This window comes from Oncorhynchus clarkii, chromosome 4 (assembly GCF_045791955.1).
Source record: "Oncorhynchus clarkii lewisi isolate Uvic-CL-2024 chromosome 4, UVic_Ocla_1.0, whole genome shotgun sequence".
NCBI lineage: Eukaryota > Metazoa > Chordata > Actinopteri > Salmoniformes > Salmonidae > Oncorhynchus > Oncorhynchus clarkii.
The window spans coordinates 13477889-13500806 of NC_092150.1; the positions used below are offsets into that span (position 1 = coordinate 13477889).

The following is a 22918-nucleotide window of genomic DNA, read 5'->3' on the forward strand; positions in this document are numbered from 1 at the left end:
GCACCATATTGTGACATTTTCTTGATAACTACCTATACGTGTATACATAGATGTAGGAATTAGAATACTAAGATGGACATGAAGTTTCTTATGATTGTCCTAAGGTCAGCCATGTTGGTCAGGGAGTTGGTCAACCATGGTTTGCCAGTACTGTGATAAGATATTGCGTAAAACAATGAATGTGAAGTATTTTTCTGCACTGTATGTGTTAGCTAGCCAGACATTTTTTTTTATAGGAATGGTTGCTTTAATTTTTCAAATTAACTGCCAATATTCCATTCAAACAATGCAGTCAATACACAGCCGTACACTGGCTCAAATCAGTTGATAGACAAGTTTGTAAATGCAAAAAGTACTAATATCGTATCATATAATAGCACGCAGAGCTAATAGACATTTTATCGTCTGTTGACATATATTTTAGTCTATTTACACAGAAAATTGCTATAAAACCTGTATAAACTGTATTTAGATTTTTGACAATATTTTAGGTTGACTATAATTTCATTACATCACATGTCTTTTATTTTCCTGCATAAGTGAAAGCAGGAAATGCATCACCTATGCCTCTACTGCCATTCATTCCAATTAGACTGGTTTTGGATTTCTCCCTGACCAAGATGGCTGTCATTTTCACCCCATTATGGAACTTTGAGGGTTTATGACATACTGTATCACTAAAAAGTCTACATGGCTATAAGGCTGTTTTTAAACCTGGCTTAATCCTCTTAGGGATCCCTTAAAGCGCCAATCCCGTTAGTGGGATAGATTTGACAACATCCGGTGAAATTGCAGAGCGCCACATACAAACTACAGAAATATCAATATTCAACATTCACGAAAATATAATTGTAATACATCAAAATAAAACTTAACGTCTTGTGAATCCAGCCACTCTGTCAGATTCCAAAAAGGCTTTATGGGGAAAGTACACCATGCGATTATCTGAGGACAGCGCCCTGCATACAAACACATGAAAATCATTTTTCAACCGGGCAGGTGCGACACAAAAGTCAGAAATAACAATATTATAAATGCCTTACCTTTTGAAGATCTTCTTTTTGCAATCCCAAATGTCTGTGACACAATGAATTGTCATTTTGTTGGATTAATTCCTTCTTTATATCCCCAAAATGTCCATTTATTTGGCGCGTTTGATTCAGAAATACACCGGTTCCAACTCGCCCAACATGACTACAAAGTATCTAATAAGTTACCTGTAAACTTGGTCCAAACATTTCAAACAACGTTCCTAATCCAACCTCTGGTGTCCTAAAATGTAAATAATCTATAATATTTAAGACGGGATAAACAGTTTCCAATAGCGAAGAAAATTAACACGCGCACCAAAATACTAGAGACCTTCAGTGACACGTACAAAGAACAGCACTGCTTCTTAATTTCTCAAAAGAAAAACATTGAACAATTCCTAAAGACTGTTGACATCTAGTGAAAGCCATAGAAACTGCAATCTGGGCCCTAATAAATCAGGATTCCCATAGAAAAGTATTGGAAAACACAATGACCTCAATTGTTTCCCCCTGGATGGGTGTGCTCTGGGTTTCGCCTGCCAAATCAGTTCTGTTATACTCAGACATTATTTCATCAGTTTAGGAAACTTTCGTTTTTTCTATCCAATACTACCATGCATATTCATATCCTAGCTTCTGGGCCTGAGTAACAGGCAGTTTACTTTGGGCATGCTTTTCATTCGGACGTGAAAATACTGCCCCCTATCCCGAAGAAGTTTTAAACAAGTTTCCCCAGCCAATGTGTTTACATGCGCAATGAAAGAAAGACTTATCTGACACGGAGTTCCATGAAGAAAGTGTTCAAACTAAAATGTAACCCATTGCAGCATTGCTTGGAAGTGTGTTTGACAGTGTTAGTATATCACGGTCTTCCACTAGGATAGAGGCAAACTGTCACCTCTGGTCCTCACAATTTCCATAAATAGCTGTGTATGTGTGTGTGCGCACTTAGTCATGGTTGCATCTGCTCTCACCCGAGGGTGTGTCTCAGATCACAATAGAACAGTCACCCTTGGTGCTCCTCTTAAATTATTTCAATAGCTCTGACCGATGCAGAGCAGGCAACACACAATTACTCAATTAGTCCTGACTGTAGCGGAGCAGGTCCACCCACCATGCCCTGCTGTGCTCTGGGAGACTAATGAAGAGGAAGTGGAGAGAGGAAACCGAAGAAGGGAGGGCAGAGTGCACACCGGCATTTGGCAAACACTAAACGACCTGAATACCTTTTTCATACTGCGTGTGTGTGTGTGTGTGTGTGTGTGCAGACTGAAGGTAAAGCAGAGTAGAGATTGTTTTCCCAGGGAGGGAGCGGTTTCCTGCCTTTCTGTCTGCTTTGTCTGACACAAGCAGGTTTGTCCCAGAACAGATCCTTACTGCATATCAACAACGCTTAATCCTCCTCCTTTACATAAACCTATCTATGTAGTACCATATCTATACAGTGCGTTTGGAAAGTATTAAAACCTCTTCTTTTTCCACCTTTTGTTACATTGCAGCCTTATTCTAAAATGGATTACATAATTTCCCCCCCTCATCAATTTACACACAATACCCCATAATGACACAGCAAAAAGAACTGAAATATCACATTTACATAAGTATTCAGACCTTTTACTCAGTACTTTGTTGAAGCAACTTTGGCAGTGATTTACAGCCTTGAGTCTTCTTGGGTATGACGTTACAAGCTTAGATGGCCACCACCATGCTTCACCTAAGGGAGGGTGCCAGGTTTCCTCCAGACGTGACACTTGGCATTCAGGACAAAGAGTTCAATCTTGGTTTAATCAAACAAGAGCATCTAGTTTCTCGTCATCTGAGGTGCCTTTTGGAAAACTCCAAGTGGGCTGTTGTGCCTTTTTACTGAGGAGTGGCTTCCGTCTGGGAACTCTACCATAACATAAAGGCCTGATTGGTGGAGTGCTGCGGAGATGGTTGTCCTTTTGGAAGGTTCTCCCACCTTATAGACAAGTGTGTGCCTTTCCAAATCATGTCCAATCAATTGAATTTACCACAGGTGAACTCCAATCAATGAAGTTGTAGAAGCATCTTTAAGGATGATAAAAGGAAACAGGATGCACCTGAGTTTAATTTCAATTATCATAGCAAGGGATCTGAAAACTTGTGTAAATAAGGTAATTCTGTTTTTATTTGTTAATACATTTGAAACGTTTATTTTTGCTTAGTCATATGGTGTTGTGGGTAGATTTGAGGTGGGGGAAAAAACAATTTAATACATTTTAGAATACGGCTATAATATAACAAAATGTGGAAAAAGTCAAGAAGTCTGAATCTTAATATGTGCCAGTTTGCTACAGTATGAAAATAATCCTGCAGGAAAATTCTCAGCAACAAATGAAGATCCTACATCTGTAAGAGAGAGGGGGAGATGGTAGAGAGGAGGGGGAGATGGTAGAGAGGAGGGGGAGATGGTAGAGAGGAGGGGGAGATGGTAGAGAGGAGGGGGAGATGGTAGAGAGGAGGGGGAGATGGTTGAGAGGAGGGGGAGATGGTTGAGAGGAGGGGGAGATGGTAGAGAGGAGGGGGAGATGGTAGAGAGGAGGGGGAGATGGTAGAGAGGAGGGGGAGATGGTAGAGAGGAGGGGGAGATGGTAGAGAGGAGGGGGAGATGGTAGAGAGGAGGGGGAGATGGGGGGGAGATGGTAGAGAGGAGGGGGAGATGTGTTCTAGCCAACAGTAGCTCCAGATACAGTGCGGGTAGGCTAGTCTACATGATGAGATTATTATGGATATTTTTATTTGGCAACGTCAGTCAAGCATCGATCATCATGCCACCAGAATAAGACCGTGTACTTTCACCACCCTGTCAAGTCCTTCATAACTTATTTCATCTATAGCCTAATAAACCGCACGGTTTCCCGAGTTGTAGTGGGAGGACCACACACCATATCATCGCGTGACTCCAAGTTTACTCTGATATGATGGTTATTACATCAATATGTCGCATAAGTGTTTTCACAGCGATTTCTAACATAATTAATTTCATGTCAAACAAACTAATTATCTGTCTGTGTTTATAAAATTATACCGACACGTCCTGTTTCCATCACTGCTGTCTTGTTTTTTTTCTATATGGTGAGACTTTACTCATAACTGGATGGAAACGTGGTTAGGGAGAGATGGGAAAGAGGGATGGGACTGAGCCCGCTTGTGGCATCCTCTGATGATATCACACGTGAGCGCACTATTGCCTCTCCTAATGGCTCTCAGAAGGAGCTTGCAGCGGTAGATGACACTACTCTACAGCCTACGTCACGCTGTTTATGGAAAGAAGCATAAAACCCAGAATACCAGCAGTGGTGTTATATATGTCTGAATCTGGCAACTGGGGCTGCTAATAGCGTTTAAATGTGTGCCCAAGTAAACACAGTGAAAGGTTGTTATATCTGTTTCTGAAACATTTACCTGGCTATCCAAACTCCTTGCTCTGGCCCAAAACTACCACGCCAACGGATGTTGATTTCTTCTCGCACTGAGTCTGGAGCTGAATACCTCCCCGACAATTTCTAGAATGGAAATCCGTTCTAGACCGTATCATTGGTCCCAGAAACCGATGGGTTGGGCCAGAGCCAGAACACACGTGGGTAAAGTGGCGTTTTGAAAATGGCTTTGATACTGATTGGTTAGAGATGATCCGATTTACTTTTTTTGTTTTGACGTCACCACAAACGACGGTCTCATATTGACATACTTTTGTGAAAATATAGTGTATGTGGACACCGCTTCAAATTAGTGGATTCGGCTATTTCAGTCACACCCATTGCTGTTATTGTGAAGTGGAAACATCTAGGAGCAACAACGGCTCAGCCGCGAAGTGGTAGGCAACACATGCTCACAGAACGGGACTGACGTGTTTCAGCACTCTGTTTTCAACACTCACTGTCAAGCTTCCTCTGGAAGCAACGTCAGCCCAAGAACTGTTCGTCGGGAGCTTCATGAAATGGGTTTCCATGACCGAGCAGCCACACTCAAGCCTAAGATTACCATGCGCAATGCCAAATTTTGGTTGGAGTGGTGTAAAGCTCGCCACCATTGGATTCTGAGCAGTGGAAATGCGTTCTCTGGAGTGATTAATCACGCTTCACCATCTGGCAGCCCGATGGGCAAATCTGGGTTTGGCGAATGCTGGGAAAAAGCTACCTGCCCGAATGCATAGTGCCATGTTTGGCGGAGGAGGAATAATGGTCTGGGGCTGTTTTTCATGGTTCGGGCTATACCCCTTAGTTCCAGTGGAGGGAAATATGAATGCTACAGCAATACAATGACAGTACAGACAATTCTGTGCTTACAACTTTGTGGAAACAATTTCAGGAAGGCTCTTTCCTGTTTCAGCATGGCAATGCCCCCGTGCACAAAGCGAGGTTCATACAGAAAGTATTTGTTGCGATCGGTGTGGAAGAACTTGACTGGCCTGCATAGAGCCCTGACCTCAACCTCCTCGAACACCTTTGGGATGAATTGGAATGGTGACTGCGAGCCAGGCTTAATCACCCAACACTAATGCTCTTGTGGCTTAAATGGAAGCAAGTACCTGCAGAAATGTTCCAACATCTAGTGGAAAGCCTGTCCAGAAGAGTGGATGCTGTTATTGCAGCAAAGGGGGGACCAACTCTATAATAATGCCCATGATTTTGGAATGTGATGTTCGAGCAGGTGTCCACATACTTTTGGGCATGTAGTGTATGTAGCGAACGATAGAGCAGCGGAATAATTCAGTTTGAGTGGTCAGGCAACTGAAACATGGCTCTGGCAGGTACAGTGAGGCAAGTCAGCCACCAATTGTGCAAGTTCTCCCACTTAAAAAATATGAGAGAGGCCTGTAATTTTCATCATAGGTACACTTCAACTATGACAGACAAAATTAGAAAAAAAAATCCAGAAAATCACATTGTAGGATTTTTTATGAATTTATTTGCAAATTATGGTGGAAAATAAGTATTTGGTCACCTACAAACAAGCAAGATTTCTGGCTCTCACAGACCTGTAACAACTTCTTTAAGAGGCTCCTCTGTCCTCCACTCGTTACCTGTATTAATGGCACCTGTTTGAACTTGTTATCAGTATAAAAGACACCTGTCTACAACCTCAAACAGTCACACTCCAAACTCTACTATGGCCAAGACCAAAGAGCTGTCAAAGGACACCAGAAACAAAATTGTAGACCTGCACCAGGCTGGGAAGACTGAATCTGCAATAGGGAAGCAGCTTGGTTTGAAGAAATCAACTGTGGGAGCAATTATTAGGAAATGGAAGACATACAAGACCACTGATAATCTCCCTCGATATGGGACTCCACGCAAGATCTGACCCCATGGGGTCAAAATGATCACAAGAACGGTGAGCAAAAATCCCAGAACCACACGGGGGACCTAGTGAATGACCTGCAGAGAGCTGGGACCAAAGTAACAATGCCTACCATCAGTAACACACTACGCCGCCAGGAACTCAAATCCTGCAGTGCCAGACGTGTCCCCCTGCTTAAGCCAGTACATGTCCAGGCCCGTCTGAAGTTTGCTAGAGAGCATTTGGATGATCCAGAAGATGATTGGGAGAATGTCATATGGTCAGATGAAACCAAAATATAACTTTTTGGTAAAAACTCAACTCGTCGTGTTTGGAGGATGCTTTGGGGCTGTTTCTGCAAAGGGACCAGGACGACTGATCCGTGTAAAGGAAAGAATGAATGGGGCCATGTATCGTGAGATTTTGAGTGAAAACCTCCTTCCATCAGCAAGGGCATTGAAGATGAAACGTGGCTGGGTCTTTCAGCATGACAATGATCCCAAACACACCGCCCGGACAACGAATGAGTGGCTTCGTAAGAAGCATTTCAAGGTCCTGGAGTGGCGTAGCCAGTCTCCAGATCTCAACCCCATAGAAAATATTTGGAGGGAGTTGAAAGTCTGTGTTGCCCAGCAACAGCCCCAAAAACATCACTCCATGGTAAAACAGGTTGATTGAAGAGCCTTAATGCCCAGGAGATTAGCCTCACTTTGCCACCTACGCACACACAGACACACTGACACACATACAGTGCATTTGGAAAGTATTCAGACCCCTTAACTTTTTCCACATTTTTGTTACGTTACAGCCTTATTCTAAAATTGATTCAATTGTTTTTTTCCCCCCTCATCAATATACACACAGTACCTCATAATGACAAAGCAGAAACAGGTTTGTAGAACAACAACAGAAATATCACATTTTACATAGGTATTCAGACCCTTTACTCAGTACTTTGTTGAAGCACCTTTGGCAGCGATCACAGTCTTCTTGGGTATGACGCTACAAGCTTGCCACACCTGTATTTGGGGAGTTTCTCCTATTCTTCTCTGCAGATGCTCTCAAGCTCTGTCAGGTTGGTTTGGAAGCATCGCTGCACAGCTATTTTCAGGTCTTTCTAGAGATGTTAGATCGGGTTCAATTCCGGGCTCTGGTTGGACATTTAGAGACTTGTTCCAAAACCACTCCTGCGTTGTCTTGGCTGTGTTGTCCTGTTGGAAGGTGAACCTTTGCCCCCTCTCTGAGAACCTGCTCCAGAGCACTCAGGACCTCATCAAGGATCTCTCTGTACCTTGCTCCGTTGCATATACCCTGACTCTGCTTGCACTGACCACAAGAGAAGTGACACAATTATTTTAACTAAATATGCAGTTTAAAAAATATATACTTCTGTGTATTGATTTTAAGAAAGGCATTGATGTTTATGGTTGGGTACATTTGTGCAACGATTGTGCTTTTTTGGTGAATGCGTTTTTGTTAAATCATCACCCGTTTGGCGAAGTTGAAGTAGGCTGTGATTCGATGATAAATTAACAGGCACCGGATTGATTATATGCAACACAGGACAAGCTAGTTAACCTAGTAATATCATCAATCATGTGTAGTTAACTATTGATTATGTGAAGATTGATCGTTTTTTATAAGAAGTTTAATGCTAGATAGCAACTTACCTTGGCTCCTTGCAGACACAAGGTCCTTTTGACTCTGCGCTCGTGTAACAGGTGGTCAGCCTGCTACTCAGTTTCCTCGTGGATTGCGATGTAATCGGCCATAATTGGCGACCAAAAAGGCTGATTACCGATTGTTATGGAAACTTGAAACCGGCCCTAATTAATCGGCCATGCCGATTTTAAATCGGTCGACCTCTACACTGTACATACATGGACACACCACTTCGTATTTTCAGCATGGAAAGGACGACTGGGCAATGATTCAGTGGCTGGCATTGAGCTGACGCACACACACACACACACACACACACGACTGTCTATTGATCTGCTATTCAGAAGGAATTGCTGGTTTTGCCAACAAGCTCTTAATTGTTCTGATGAGAGAGGAGAGAATACTTTGTAATTAGAGTGCATTCACACACACCTTAGTGCACACCTCCCACCCCACCTGCCATTCACAATGCATTTCTCACACACTCTCAGTGGAGATGAACACACCGCTGGATAATTCACTCCCATCCTTGCATTGAATCACCTAATACAAACATTGTTAAATCTTCTCCTCGTCATCTAATCTGCAACCCTGTATATCTACCATCTGTGTGTAATGCATTGAGTGTGTTCATACGGTCTTCATCTATCTCCCCATAGTAAATAATAAGCCTTGCCATCAGCGTTCCGAACGTATCATGACTCCTTAACTGTGAAGAGACCTTTTGAAAGGTGATGATGCCTGTTGAGTTTCAGCTCAATTTATGTCTGTACTTATCTGTCTGAGGCTCTGTCCAGGTTTAGACGTCTGTGGCGTGATATGATGTATCTGTTCCGTCAGACCCTTATTTCCTTGCGGAGAGAGGCTGTTTGTTAGAGACACAACTAAAGTCAATGTCAGCACACCTTGCTCCAGGGCTTGGTCACCCTGTGTTAGACTCAAGTTGCATTGCTTCAAACTTTTCTAGAGTACTTTTCCAAACATACACACACACACACACACACACACACACACACACAAGCTAGTATTTTCAGCACGGAAAGGACCACTGGGCAATGCTTGTGTGACTGTTATTGAGCTAACACACACACACACAGTTGAAGTCGGAAGCTTACATACACTTGGAGTCATTAAAACTCGTTTTTCAACCACTCCACAAATGTCTTGTTAACAAACTATAGTTTTGGCAAGTCGGTTAGGACATCTACTTTGTGCATGACACAAGTAATTTTTCCAACAATTGTTTACAGACATTATTGCACTTATAATTCACTGTATTCCAGTGGGTCAGAAGTTTACATACACTAAGTTGACTGTGCCTTCTTGGAATATTCCAGAAAAGTATGTCATGGCTTTAGAAGCTTCTTATAGGCTAATTGACATAATTTGAGTCAATTGGAGGTGTACCTGTGGATGTATTTCAAAGCCTACCTTCAAACTCAGTGCCTCTTTGCTTGACATCATGGGAAAATCAAAAGAAATCAGCCAAGACCTCAGAAAAATAATTGGAGACCTCCACAAGTCTGGTTCATCCTTGGGAGCAATTTCCAAATGCCTGAAGGTACCACGTTCATCTGTACAAACAATAGTACGCAAGTTTAAACACTATGGGACCACACAGTCGTCATACCGCTCCGGAAGGAGACGCGTTCTGTCTCCTAGAGATGATCGTACTTTGGTGCGAAAAGTGCAAATCAATTCCAGAACAACAGCAATGGGCCTTGTGAAGATGCTGGAGGAAACGGGTACAAAAGTATCTATATCCACAGTAAAACAAGTCTTATATCGACATAACCTTAAAGACCGCTCAGCAAGGAAGAAGCCACTGCTCCAGACCTCCATTAAAAGCCAGACTATGGTTTGCAACTGCACATGGGGACAAAGATTGTACTTTTTGGGGGAAATGTCCTCTGGTCTGATGAAACAAAAATAGAACTGTTTGGCCATAATGACCATCATTATGTTTAGGGGAAAAAGGGTGAGGCTTGCAAGCCGAAGAACATCATCCCAACCGTGAAGCACGGAGGTGGCAGCATCATGTTGTGGGGTTCTTTGCCACAGGAGGGACTGGTGCACTTTACAAAATAGATGGCATTATGAAGAAGGAATATTATGTGGATATATTGAATCAACATCTCAAGACATCAGTCAGGAAGTTAAAGCTTGGTCGCAAATGGGTCTTCCAAATGGACAATGACCCCAAGCATACTTCCAAAGCTGTGGCAAAATGGCTTAAGGACAACGATATCAAAGTATTGGAGTGGCCATCACAAAGTCCTGACCTCAATCTTATAGACAATTTGTGGGCAGAACTAAAGTGTGTGCAAGCAAGGAGGCCTACAAACCTGACTCAGTTACACCAGCTCTGTCAGGAGGAATGAGCCAAAATTCACCCAACTTATTGTGGGAAGCTTGTGGAAGGCTACCCAAAATGTTTGACCCAAGTTTAACAATTTAAAGGCAATGCTACCAAATACTTATTGAGTGTATGTAAACGTCTGACCCACTGGGAATGTGATGAAAGTAATAAAAGCTGAAATTAATCATTCTCTCTTCCATTATTCTGACATTTCACATTCTTAAAATAAAGTGGTGATCCTAACTGACCTAAGACGGGGAATTTTTACTAGTATTAAGGAATTGTGAAAAGGAGTTTAAATGTATTTGGCTAAGGTGTATGTAAACTTCCGACTTCAACTGTATGTGTATGCTCAAGAGAGCGCACACCTGACTCACACACACAAAGAGGTATGAGGCCAGTCGTGTAATTTTGTGTTGTTTTTCCCATATGATTTTCCTAAATGAAGAGGCTATTTCTCCGCTTGCTCACAAAGTTTTCCTTTTTTTGAAGCAGTGCTATCATTTCAGCTGACTGAACTTTTGACAGAGCATTCCTTCTGAAAATGAAGAAATTATGAAAAAAAATCAAATAAAAGTGTTTATCCGGAGATAAGAGTAGGCGCTGAACAGTTTTAAACACAATGAATAACAGGTACATCAGAATTCCCTCATCTCACAAGTAGCCACACAGTTGAAAGGCTAAACACTTGTTTAAGTTGCGGAAAACCCATCTCGGAATAACGTTCCCCACCCAGGGGCTGGAGGAGGGAGATAAGTGGCTGTCCACATTGTGTCAGGAGAAACAGCAATATGAATTTGATTATGTTTTTGTTGCTTGCAGTGCTACTGTCAGTGGTACAGTGCTACATAAGCGATGGCAGAGCGAGAGAGAGAAAGCTTTTGGGGGTTTTCTTGCTTATTAAAACTGAACATGTTGGCAAAAGCATTTCAGACAATAGTAATCATTGGAGAATCTCTGAACAAGAATGATATGGACTGATGGTGTTTTTGAAATTGTTGCTTCACTGTTTTAGGGCTTCTTTGCTGGCTCTGATTTGTTTCTGGGAAATAGTTTATTCTACTGATTGCCGTGTCAGTGACGTAGAGGCATCATTCCATCAGTTAAATTGGTTGTCTAGCAACACAATTCTGCAGAAAAGAGAAAAGATGTCTGAAACCAATAATTTCATTCCGTTCAAACGCATTCCAAGCACTTGAAGTCTTTTGTCACCGAGTACTTCATGGCTTGAACAGAACAAAGTCAAGGACAACAATGACTAGGAAAAAAAAGTTGTACAAAAATAAATGAATCAAATCTTTTGTTGATGTGAAAATTTTATAAAAATATGATTTAAATAATATTGTCTTGTTTTGTTTTAATATTGTTTCTCTCTTTCGCTCTCAGCTTAATAAGCAGCAGCTGCAGGCGGTGAAGGATCACTTCCTGGCCTTCCTGAATGGGGAGACACAGATCGTGGCGGACGAGGCCTTCTGCAATGCTGTGCGCAGCTACTACGAGGTAAGACCTCACCCTCGCCCATAAAAATAACCATTCAGTATAAAACACTCTATATGAACCTTAACATATAACTTTGTCAGTGCTGAAGTCCTTGAGGGCCACAGTCCTGCCAGTTTTATTTTCTCCGTCGCACATAATTTATCAATTTACTGATTGGCCACTGATTGACAACATCATACGCTGTCACTGTGGGCCTGGAGGACAGAGTTGGGCACTGCATTGCCATTGTATGTAAATGTGGGCTCACTGGCTAGCTTCCATTGTGGCATGCTCTACTTACCACTGGGAGCCCAGTGGGGGTTGCAGTTCTCCAGTACCACACTTGTCTCCCAAGCAGTTGTTTATTTCAGCTGGACTGTCTGGAATCTGTTCTTTAGAAGAAGGGCCTTACCTCTTGTGCTCTTCAATTTCGCCTGACTGGCGCCTCCAACTTGGCAGAGAGAACTACAGGTGCCATTGGTATAATCTCAATAAACACAGCTTTTTCTGTCCCACTTAATCTCCGTTATGTGGTTACACTCCCTCCTCCAGTCTGTCTGGAGATGGATAGGGTCATTTCACTCTTACGGGCCATTTTGTAATTAACGTTATTGCGAGTGTCTGGTGAAAAATATTTGAAATCGATCAACTGATGCGAACAGCTTATGCGTGGGGGGGATTCTGAAGAGGGCGCTGTCAAACACCTCCACTCCCTCTTTCTCAATACGTCTATCACTTTCCTCATTGCGGCACACTCTTGTTTAGTCTTCCACTTTCTTTCCATCCCACATTTCATTTTCTGGTCCGTTCTTCCCTCTTTCTTTCCCTTTTTGTTTGCAATCAGTCCATCTCTCGTTGATATATTTTATTTGACTTTTTCCCTCTCGCTTTCTCCCTGCCTGTCCCTCGTTTGTGGTCTCCATCTTTGCCCCCTCCTCTCCTCATCCCTCTTTCCCTGTCTTTCTCATCTTCTGCAATTAAAGAGGCTGAGAAGCCTGCTTGACTGATAAGATTTTCATCTCATAACATATGATAGGCACAACTCGCTTCAGAGGAAGAGAAGGCTAAATTTACTGATTGACACCACCATACGCTGTCACTGTGGGCCCGCAGGATAGGGTTGGGCTCTGCATTGCCTTATCAATCTCTTTCCTTGTCTCAGTCTCTCCTCCTCTTCCTTTTGAAGAGAGTTGTGACTATCATACGTTATGAGATGGAGATCTTATCAGTTGAGCGGGCTTCTCAACCTCTTTAATTGCTGTAGATGGGAGAGGAACCCATTGAAGTCTATGCCTGTCTTTGCATGGCTCACTATGTGAAGAGTGTCAGGGCAAGACATGATCAAAGACGACTTGTTTATTACTATTCAGTGGACATCGTCTTGAAGTGTAAGTAGCGCATCAACTTTTTGAATTCTCAATTTTCCAATGCATCCTTAGAAGGCATCTGCTAGAGTGAGGAAGGCCACAGGCCATATGTCCAATTGGAGGAGGTGGAATTCTGACTTATTACTGTGCTTACACATTTACCCATGATGCTCAGGACTATGCAAATCCACTAAAACAAACTCTCAAAGGGTTCTAAATATTTGCCCTTGTCACTCCAAGTACATGGAGTGTGCTTGATCATGTTCATGTAGTCGTTGTTGTTCCTATGGATATGTAGGGGCATTGTGTAGTTGGGAGTCAGCAGCAGCACCACTAGAACAGACCCAGGCACATATAATCCTTTCTAATGTGATCACTGCGTGTCAGGTAAGTCATTAGGCCTGATCAATACAGTTGCTTTGTCAATACACCGCAATGCCCTGTTAGCATCCCACAGTACACTATTAATCTTTGTCTATTGATTGCTTACTGCCCTCTGGTAGTCTCCATACCTGCTAGTGCGGGTACAGTGCATTTGGAAAGTATTCAGACCCCTTCCTATTTTAAACATGTTTTACGTTACAGCCTTATTCTAAAAACACACCCCATAATGACAAGGCAAAAATATGTTTATTTCTAGTCTGATGAAACCAAGATTGAACTCTCTGGCCTGAATGCCAAGTGTCACATCTGAAGGAAACCTGGCATCATCCCTACGGTGAAGCATGGTGGTGGCAGCATCATGCTGTAGGGATGTTTTTCAGCGGCAGGGAATGGGAGGCAAGTCAGGAGCAAAGTACAGAGAGGTCCTTGATGAAAACCTGCTCCAGAGTGCTCAGGACCTCAGATTGGGGCGAAGGTTCATATTCGATCGAACATCTCTGGAGAGATCTAAAAATAGTTGTGCAGCGACGCTCCCCATCCATCCTGACAGAGCATGAGAGGAACTTTAGAGAAGAATGGAAGAAACTCCTCATACAGGTGTGCCAAGCTTGTAGCGTCACACCCAAGAAGACTCCAGCCTGTAATCGCTGCCAAAGGTGCTTCAAGAAAGTACTGAGTAAAGCAGGGGTGGACAATTCCAGTCCTCAGGGGCCTGATTGGTGTCACAGTTTTGCCCCCAGCCCCAGCTAACACACCTGACTCCAATAATCACCTAATCATGGTATTCAGTATAGAATGCTGTTTGATGAATCAGCTGTGTTTGCTAGGGATGGAGAAGAAGTGTGACACCAATCAGGCCCTCGGAGTAAAGGGTCTGAATACTTATGTAGATGTGATATGAAACTTTTTTTTGCAGAAATGTATACAAAACTTTTTTTGCTTTGTCATTATGGGGTATTGTGTTTTCCCCTCATCTATACAATCTCATACATTTTAGAATAAGCCTGTAAAGTAATACAATTTGGAGGAATGAGGGGTCTGAATACTTTCCGAACACACTGAATTTTCTGCTCTACCTCGGGCTTAACATTTACACCACGACCATGTCTGTCAAAAGTTTGTATTACTGTAATGATGGGGCGGTGAGTCGGAAGCAGGTGCAGGTGAAACGTTTTGCTAAAACAACAAAACCAAGAACTCAACACTAACAAGGCAGTACGCCGATACACAAGAACAATACCAACTGGTGAGTGAACATGGGAGAGTGACATATATAAAAGGGAGGAAATGATGAAGGTAATATAGTCCAGGTGTGAATCATAATGTCGTACGCCGGAGGGGAGGAGCAGACGTGACAATTACCAATAGATTGATCAACATAGCACTTATTGAGAACAGCAACCAGTGAACCAACATTACTTTCTTTCTCTTTATTGGCTCTTCTTTTTGTACAGCTGCTGTGCAAAAGTTGGATGCGTGTAAAACCATTGCTTATCATTTCAACCTGTTCTTAGTGGGGGTTCTTCAACTGTTAATGAGGTGTATGGGAAGCATGGAGGCAAAGTGGAGGACTGGAAGAAGAGGGGAAAGCGAGAGGAGTGTTAAGAGAGGAGAAGAACAGGTGATGGAGAGATGATTAGCATGGAGAAAAAAGGGATGTCGAAGAGAAAGGCATGTAACTGGTGAGAGAGGAAGAATGGGATGTGGAAAGAGAGATGGAGAGAGACAGTGGGGGGAAGATGCTTATCCAACAGTACTTTTATAACATTTTTTACCTTTTTTATTTTATCAGGGAGTCATACTGAGAGAAGAGCCTGAAGGAATTTCCGGAGTTAGCCATCCCTGAGACCGGGTGTGGTGACTCGTTTGTCTGAAGTTCAGTAAAGATGTTAGGTTAAGTGGGACTTTTTGTAAAAGGGCTTTATACATAGTAATGTATCAACCTCCGTGACATCAAAGAGGACCAACCAACTTTCTGTTATGAGTACTGTTTCATAGCCATTTGGAATCACAGCACTTCATCCAGCTACTTATCACTGCATTCATGCATAAACTTGATGAATATGAAATGACGGCTCACTAATGTCAACTCTGAAATGTCTTTCTGTGTATGCCTGTATGAAATTCTTATCCCTATGTGTCACATTGCCTGCACGTACTGTATATTAACTGGCTTATGCATTTATTTGACAAATTTATGCCTGTAAGCTATTCAATTGGACTGCATCATTGCAGCTGTCTGATATTTAGCTAATTAGCATCTTCCCAATCATTTCGCACATAGGTTTCACAGTAAGACGGGAAAGCCTGGTGTAAAAACAGGATTTTATATTTTACATTAACATGTCAGAGAGCACATTGATATGCTACAGAATAGAGTACATCTTCAATTACGTAGCATAACACTGACCATGTGTGCCATAGTGGCTGTCACACAGTTTGTATAGCTAATTATTTCAAAATGGAAGAGATTCTCCAGTGATATTAATCAAGGCATCATTCCATAATTTTACCTCTGGCAATATTTTCATCAGTCAGTGTTAGTTCCTTCAGTTGTCACTCTTTCATTTATTTATTTATTTGATAAGACATTTGATACTGAATTACCAGAGAACATTATTCAAATTCGTTCTGCCGTCTATTTTGGGAATACATCAGATTTTGTTTTGAGATCGATACACAATGTGTTCTCAAGCTGAACAAACATGAGTACTGACTAATTGGTTAGTGCTACTTTTTCAGTTCTTCTAAATTACCAATCAGGTCTTAGTCCATTAATTAATCATGATTTGAATTAGTTTAATTACAATTTGACACCAGTTATTTAATTACAGCTTTTTGAATTTCACCAAGGAGTCAATTTCATTGGACTGACCGCCCGGCCATTCGTTAAGAGATATCAACTTCATGAACAATATGGTCATGGCCAAAGCGCTGATCAAGATCTCTCAGCCAATTCAAACTTTTAAAATGGAGTCCAATCTCTCAGAAACTAGCCGCCCACCCAAGATTAAAGGACTATCGATTGACTAGGCCCAAGATATTCATTATCACCTGGCTTTGAATGCTTAGCATTTCTAGGGTATTCATATTGCTTTGTGCTCTCAATTGGAGATAACGATCTCCTGTGCTTTGTGCGTGCGCCTGCTTTATCCCTGGAAAATAGGGAATTAATACATCACTCATCACCTGGCTCTGTGAGAGGTGAAGTGGGCTTAACAGACTTTATCTCTTGTTCTGTGTCTGGTGCCTGCTAGCCGTCCACTGGGTGCCTGACCGTACAAACCACCAGCATGCTCTGTGTGTGGGTTAAGCCCCTTAAGCACTACCACGTGGCCAAGTTAGGTGTTAAATATGCAGGTGAGTGATACTCCTTTGTAATGAGGGAGTTTCTGGATAATGATAATTATGGTTGTGATGTTGATTGTCTTGTATTGACTTAGGTCTTTTCATTGGATCTGTACGTGCACACTCATTTGGTGTCTGCTTGCTACCTATACAATGACATTTAGCCCTGCTTAGTATGCAGAAGGCGTTGGTGGGATTTTCCTACACCCATTCCTTTCAATTATTTATTTACCTCATATTTTCCATTTATCCCCTGTTGCATGCTATTCCTGCTGGTTGACAGCCTGGGTCGTTTCATTTCTTCTCATCAGTCTGTCACCTCACGGTGTCAAGCACTGACAGAGCCACCACACTTGTCTGATAGAGGACAATGTTACTTAGCAACCTGTGGATCCTGGCAAGCAGCATGAGGGTATGGCTTACAGAGGTGACAGCCCTCAGTCCTCCCACTCTGAGTTGTGTGACAGCGCTGGTGACCAATAGAGAGGTTGCTCACACATCTTACATGGAGAAACCTGGGAGATGTGTCTTCGTCAACTCTTGGCTTTAATCCCTCCACAGCTGCAATGCGCCAGATCATTGCGCAAAGGCATGTACAGGACTTTAACTGTCTTCCATGACAACTCTGATTGACAGGCCCTTGATGAGCCTGTTTTAACCTAAGTGTGAGTAAGACAGGCAGACAATACCATTGACCTTTTGAAAGACTAAGGACTACACATAGCCAATTAGGTGGCCATCAAGTGAGAAATGAGGACTGGGATCCACATCGATCCATTTTGATTCACCTCAGTTCTCATCAGTGCCTGCCAGTGCCCTGCTACCCGAAGACTTCCAGTCATTGTGCTAATGCTAGTTCATACTGGACACAGACATAAAAATGGTATCCACAAGTTCATCTGACTCTGGGGAAGTAGAGAAAGGGTCTCTGCCACAATCCCGAGTATCCCTTTAACTAATTTACCACACGGCGATGTCACAATGGAAAGGCCAAAGCCCCATCCCACCAAAACAGGCTGAAATGTCATGTGATCTTTTCAAACAGCTTTTACACTAAAAGGACATCATCAACATTTTCACAATATTATTCTAACCTCATAGTGTGGAAATATATATTAATATGAAACATGAAAATCACGTTGACTGCACTGGGCCTTTTTCAATTATTACTTACTCTGATTCTCTCTACTTTTTGAGGTGTAAAAACAACACCCTTTTAAAAATTACACTATCTCGGTAACACATTCTGTATATAGCTAGCTAGCATAGCTGTCTATGAATCCAGAGAATCTCTGCCACTACAGAGGAAGTCTGCTCTGTCCCCTGCAGCAGTCAATTCAGCGCTTCTTTCTCTGGTGGCTTCCTGGGACAGAGTGGGAACGTGGTGGCTCTACGGCAGCTCCTGCAACCGTCTGTTTGCTTTGATATGGGTTTGTGTGAACGCTCCTAACGTGGCATGAAAGTGGATTTACTCTCACTGAGGGGGAGTGCAGAAAGGAGAGTAGCTTGGATTGTGGATAATGTGTGTATTTTTTGTATCTAGTATTGTGTATGTGTACATGGTTATGTCGATGTGTATGCATCTGTGTGTTGGTGTGTGTGTGAGGAAGCAAAATGTGTGCGGTATGTGAGTGTCAGTCAGGAGGATGAGAATACCTTGCTTGAACCCTCAGTTGTCCATAGATACTGTGGTTAGTAACATCTCACTTCCCCTCAGAGGGAAGATAGCAGTCATGTCTCCCAGTCCAGCAATTTACCTTTATTTATTTATTTTTTTAACTAGGCAAGTTAAGAACAAATTCTTATTTTCAATGACGGCCTAGGAACAGTGGGTTAACTGCCTGTTCAGGGGCAGAATGACAGATTTGTACCTTGTCAGCTCGGGGGTTTGAACTTGCAACCTTCCGGTTACTAGTCCAACGCTCTAACCACTAGGCTAACCTGACGCCCCAATAGTGGCATTATGTATAGACGACAGAATTGACACTTTCCCACTCTGTCTATGATGTGTCATTTCTTCTTATTTCTTGTATTTTTTTTATACTGTTATTGATAATTGCATTGTTGGTTGAGTTTGCAAGAAAGGCATTTCACTGTACTTGTACTTGTGACATTGAAACTTGAAAATCATGAACTCTCACTGGATGCTTTCGTTATGTTCCTCCAGACATGTGTCAAGCCTTTGCAGAGCTATCAGATGCATCCAACTGATCACTGACTTCATTTGGGCTAATGTCACTCAAAGCAAAACATGGACAGCTGTCTAGTTTTGCACTTTGAAATAGTGGTTATATTGTTCACTCCAAAACCAAGTTTTTTCAGACCTTCAAGTGTTGAAATCCATGTCCCTCGTCATCCGGATCGAAAGATGGGCACCGTGTCATGTCAGCGTTTCAGACGGTGCCAATCTTTCCCATTTAATTAAGGATTGAGGCATACAGTATAGTGGGATCTACAACAGATTGGTGTGGGACATCTAAACATTAGACTGCTTCGAGACAAAGTTTATTTGGCGTGAACGCTCACTTTAAATCTGTCGCTCTGTACCTGCTGTTCTCTCCTTGCACAGCGTTTTCCCTTCCAACAAAGCAACAGATGAAAAGAGGCTGCCAATCAATCCAAAAAATAACTCCCTTTCATGATTTTCCCTTTAGAGTAAGATGAAAAGTGCAGTAAAGACCCTCTGTATAAACATCTACCATCGCCAGTGCTCCATAGGCACGTCATTAGCTTTACTTTTGCCTTCATATCCCTTTTGTTAGGCGACCTAGTGGATGAAAGACCTCAGTGGGAACTAGGTGGGACACCGTTTATGTTGGTATATTGCCTTGACCAAATTGGTCCGTTTGTCCCAGGCCCCCATGGAGAAATATAGTTTTGGACTAATCACAAGGTGTTGAATAATTTCCCCGGTTTCCTGCAGGTTGGAGTTTCGCAATGATTGTTCTATGGTGAGTTTGAGAATCAACAGGCACCAGAAGGTTGATTGTGTTGTAAACCTGTAATTTGGTCAATTCCATTTTCATCTCAGCTGTGCTGCTTTAGTGCTGAAACCGAACTTATAAATAATGTAAAATGCATAAAAGACTCAATCCTTCACTGAAATGATGCACTGATTTCAATGAGATTTGTGCAAATGTTGGAGTTACTCATACATATCTCAATTTAGGATTTTGCCATCAGTCACATTTCACAAAGTCGTTTGCCACAGGCATGAGTCACCTTGAAGCGATGTTGGCAAGACAGAGCCTCTGATTGTAACTGGAGACCTTAAAAGGAAGAATTTGGTTTACAATGGAGAAAATATTTAACCACTACATACAGTGCATTTGGAAAGTATTCAGACCCCTTTCCTTTTTCCACATTTTGTTACGTTACAGCCTTATTGTAAAATGGATTAAAATAAGTCATTATCAATATAAACACACAATACCCCATTATGACAAAGCAAAAACAGGTTTAGACATTTTTGCAAATGTATTACAAATAAAAAAAACTACACCTTATTTACATATTCAGACCATATCCTGAGGCCCATTGTCATGCCATTTATCTGCTGCCATCACCTCATGTTCCAGTATGCTAATGCACAGCCCCATGTCACAAGGATCTTTACACAATTCCTGGAAGCTGAAAGTGCCCCAGTTCTTCCATGACCTGCATACTCACCAGACATGTCACCCATCGAGTATGTATTGGATGCTCTGGATCGACATATACGACAGAGTGTTCCAGTTCCCGCCAATATCCAGCAACTTCGCACAGCCAGTGAAGAGGAGTGGGACAACATTCCACAGGCCACAATCAACAGCCTGATCAACTCTATGCGAAGGTGTTGTGTCACACTGCATGAGGCAAATGGTGGTCACACCAGATATTGATTGGTTTTCTGATCCACACCTTTTTTAATGCATCTAAGACCAACAGATGCATCTCTGTATTCCCAGTGACGTAAAATCCATAGATTAGGGCTTAATTTATTTATTTTAATTGACTGATTTCCTTATATGAACTGTAACTCAGTAAAAATGTGAAATTGTTGCATGTTGTGTTTATTTTTCTTCAGGGTATGTTCAAGCAGCTTAGTCTTGGAGGTTTCGCAGATCACAGACAAAAGAGCACATAAAATCAATCAGTAATGAGCGATTTGTAGGAGATTCATAGCGGAAGATTCTGTCAATGCACCCCCCCCCCCTCTCCCCTCTCTGTGTGTGATCTGAGTTGTTGATGGACTCTGGCTCGTCTGGCCTTGTGTATTCTTGAGGGAATCCTCACACTGGAATCCTGTGCTTTTGTCTTTAAATGATGCCGATGTGAACTGTAAAACAGAGGTGCCGTTCAACAAGGGTAATAGTTTGCAAACGTTGGCTAACGTTAGCTAACATATTTAATTTGTTTAATGTTAGCCGCAACCGTTCGCTAACGTTAGCTAACAGTCTCAGAAGATGGTGTGCGGCAAACGTAAGTGTTTGTTCCGGGTCTAAACTGCTTCTAAAAATTGTCTAGTGACCATGTAACATTCTAAGATATTTAGTAGGAATAGCTAAGTCGTTTTCAGTTTTTTAAAATTGTCTCTAAAAAGGCACAGTAATCCTAACAAAAAATAGTTGTTTGATGTTTCACTGTAACATGTTGGAATGTTTATTCAAATCGTTCAACTAAAATAGTTACTTTGGCAAGAAGCGTTGTTGAACTCGTCTCAGGACTACTATTTGAAGCTGCTCAACAATCAGGATGAACTACTGCAGCAACTAATCACATAACACCTGACGTGAGTTTGTGCCTTGCAGGTTCTTCAGGCTCATCTTTCAAACCATGACCTGTTTTTCTGATTATCAATGTCTGACTAACTGAAACACTCATTGATATCCTCCATAAATTGAAAGATATCCGACATACCACTTTTCTCTCTTCACTTCCCCTACTTTAGTTACGAAGCACGAATCAGACAGCAGATTCAGTATTAAATGGGGGAAATAATGGATGCAGTTACATATTGTATCATTTTAAAACTCCAGTATTTTTCCTTCATAGCTTGTTTTCCTTCATCTTTAATTTTTTTAAATTGTTTTTCAGCACTTTTATTTCCATGATTGATCAACTTGTTTTCTCATGGCTCTCCCTTATCCCTCTGCAGCAGACATTTGGTGAGCAATATGTTTGGAACATTGAATCGCAATAAAATCACAGTATTGAATGTTAATACGTATAGAATCATAGCCTCGTACGAACCATCCTGGTATCACGAGATTTTGATTTGTACGAGGCTGATAGAGTCATGAGAATCGCAATACATATCGTTTCGGGACCTAAGTATCCTGATAATATCGTATTGTGAGATCCCTGGCAATTCCCAGCCTTAGTATTAAACCTATACAAGTGCATTCAGAAAGTATTCAGACCCCTTCCATTTTTCCACATTTTGTTACATTACAGCCTTATTCTAAAATGTATTAAGTAATGTTTTACTCAATGTAAACACAATACGCCATAATGACAAAGCGAAAACAGGTTTTTAGAAGGTTTTGCTAATGTAAAATACCTTATTTACACAAGTATTCAGACCCTTTGCTATGAGACTCGAAATTGAGCTCACGTGCATCCTTTCCATTGATTATCCTTGATGTTTCTACAACTTGGAGACCACCTATGGTAAATTCAATTGATTGGAAAGGTACACACCTGTCTATATAAGGTCCCAAAGTTGACTGTGCATGTCAGAGCAAAAACCAAGCCACGAGGTTGAAGGAATTGTCCGTAGAGCTCCGAGACGACAGGATTGTGTTGAGGCACAGATCTAGGGAAGGGTACCAATAAAAATGTATGCAGCATTGAAGATCCCCAAAAACAAAGTGTCCTCCTTAAATGGAAGAAGTTTTGAACCACCAAGACTCTTCCTAGAGCTCAATCGGGAGGAGAAGGGCCTTGGTCAGGGAGCTGACCAAGAACCTAATGGTCACTCTGACAGAGCTCCAGAGTTTCTC

The 22918-nt window shown here is 41.9% G+C and overlaps 1 protein-coding gene across 1 annotated transcript in view; it reads left to right on the forward strand.

Moving 5' to 3' along the window:
- LOC139406455 (Ca++-dependent secretion activator 2) overlaps positions 1-22918 on the forward strand; it is a 266758-nt gene that overhangs the window by 35472 nt on the left and 208368 nt on the right. The window contains exon 2 of the mRNA XM_071149059.1: positions 11743-11856. Coding sequence (XP_071005160.1) covers positions 11743-11856 — 114 coding nt within the window. The remainder of the gene's footprint in view (positions 1-11742; positions 11857-22918) is intronic.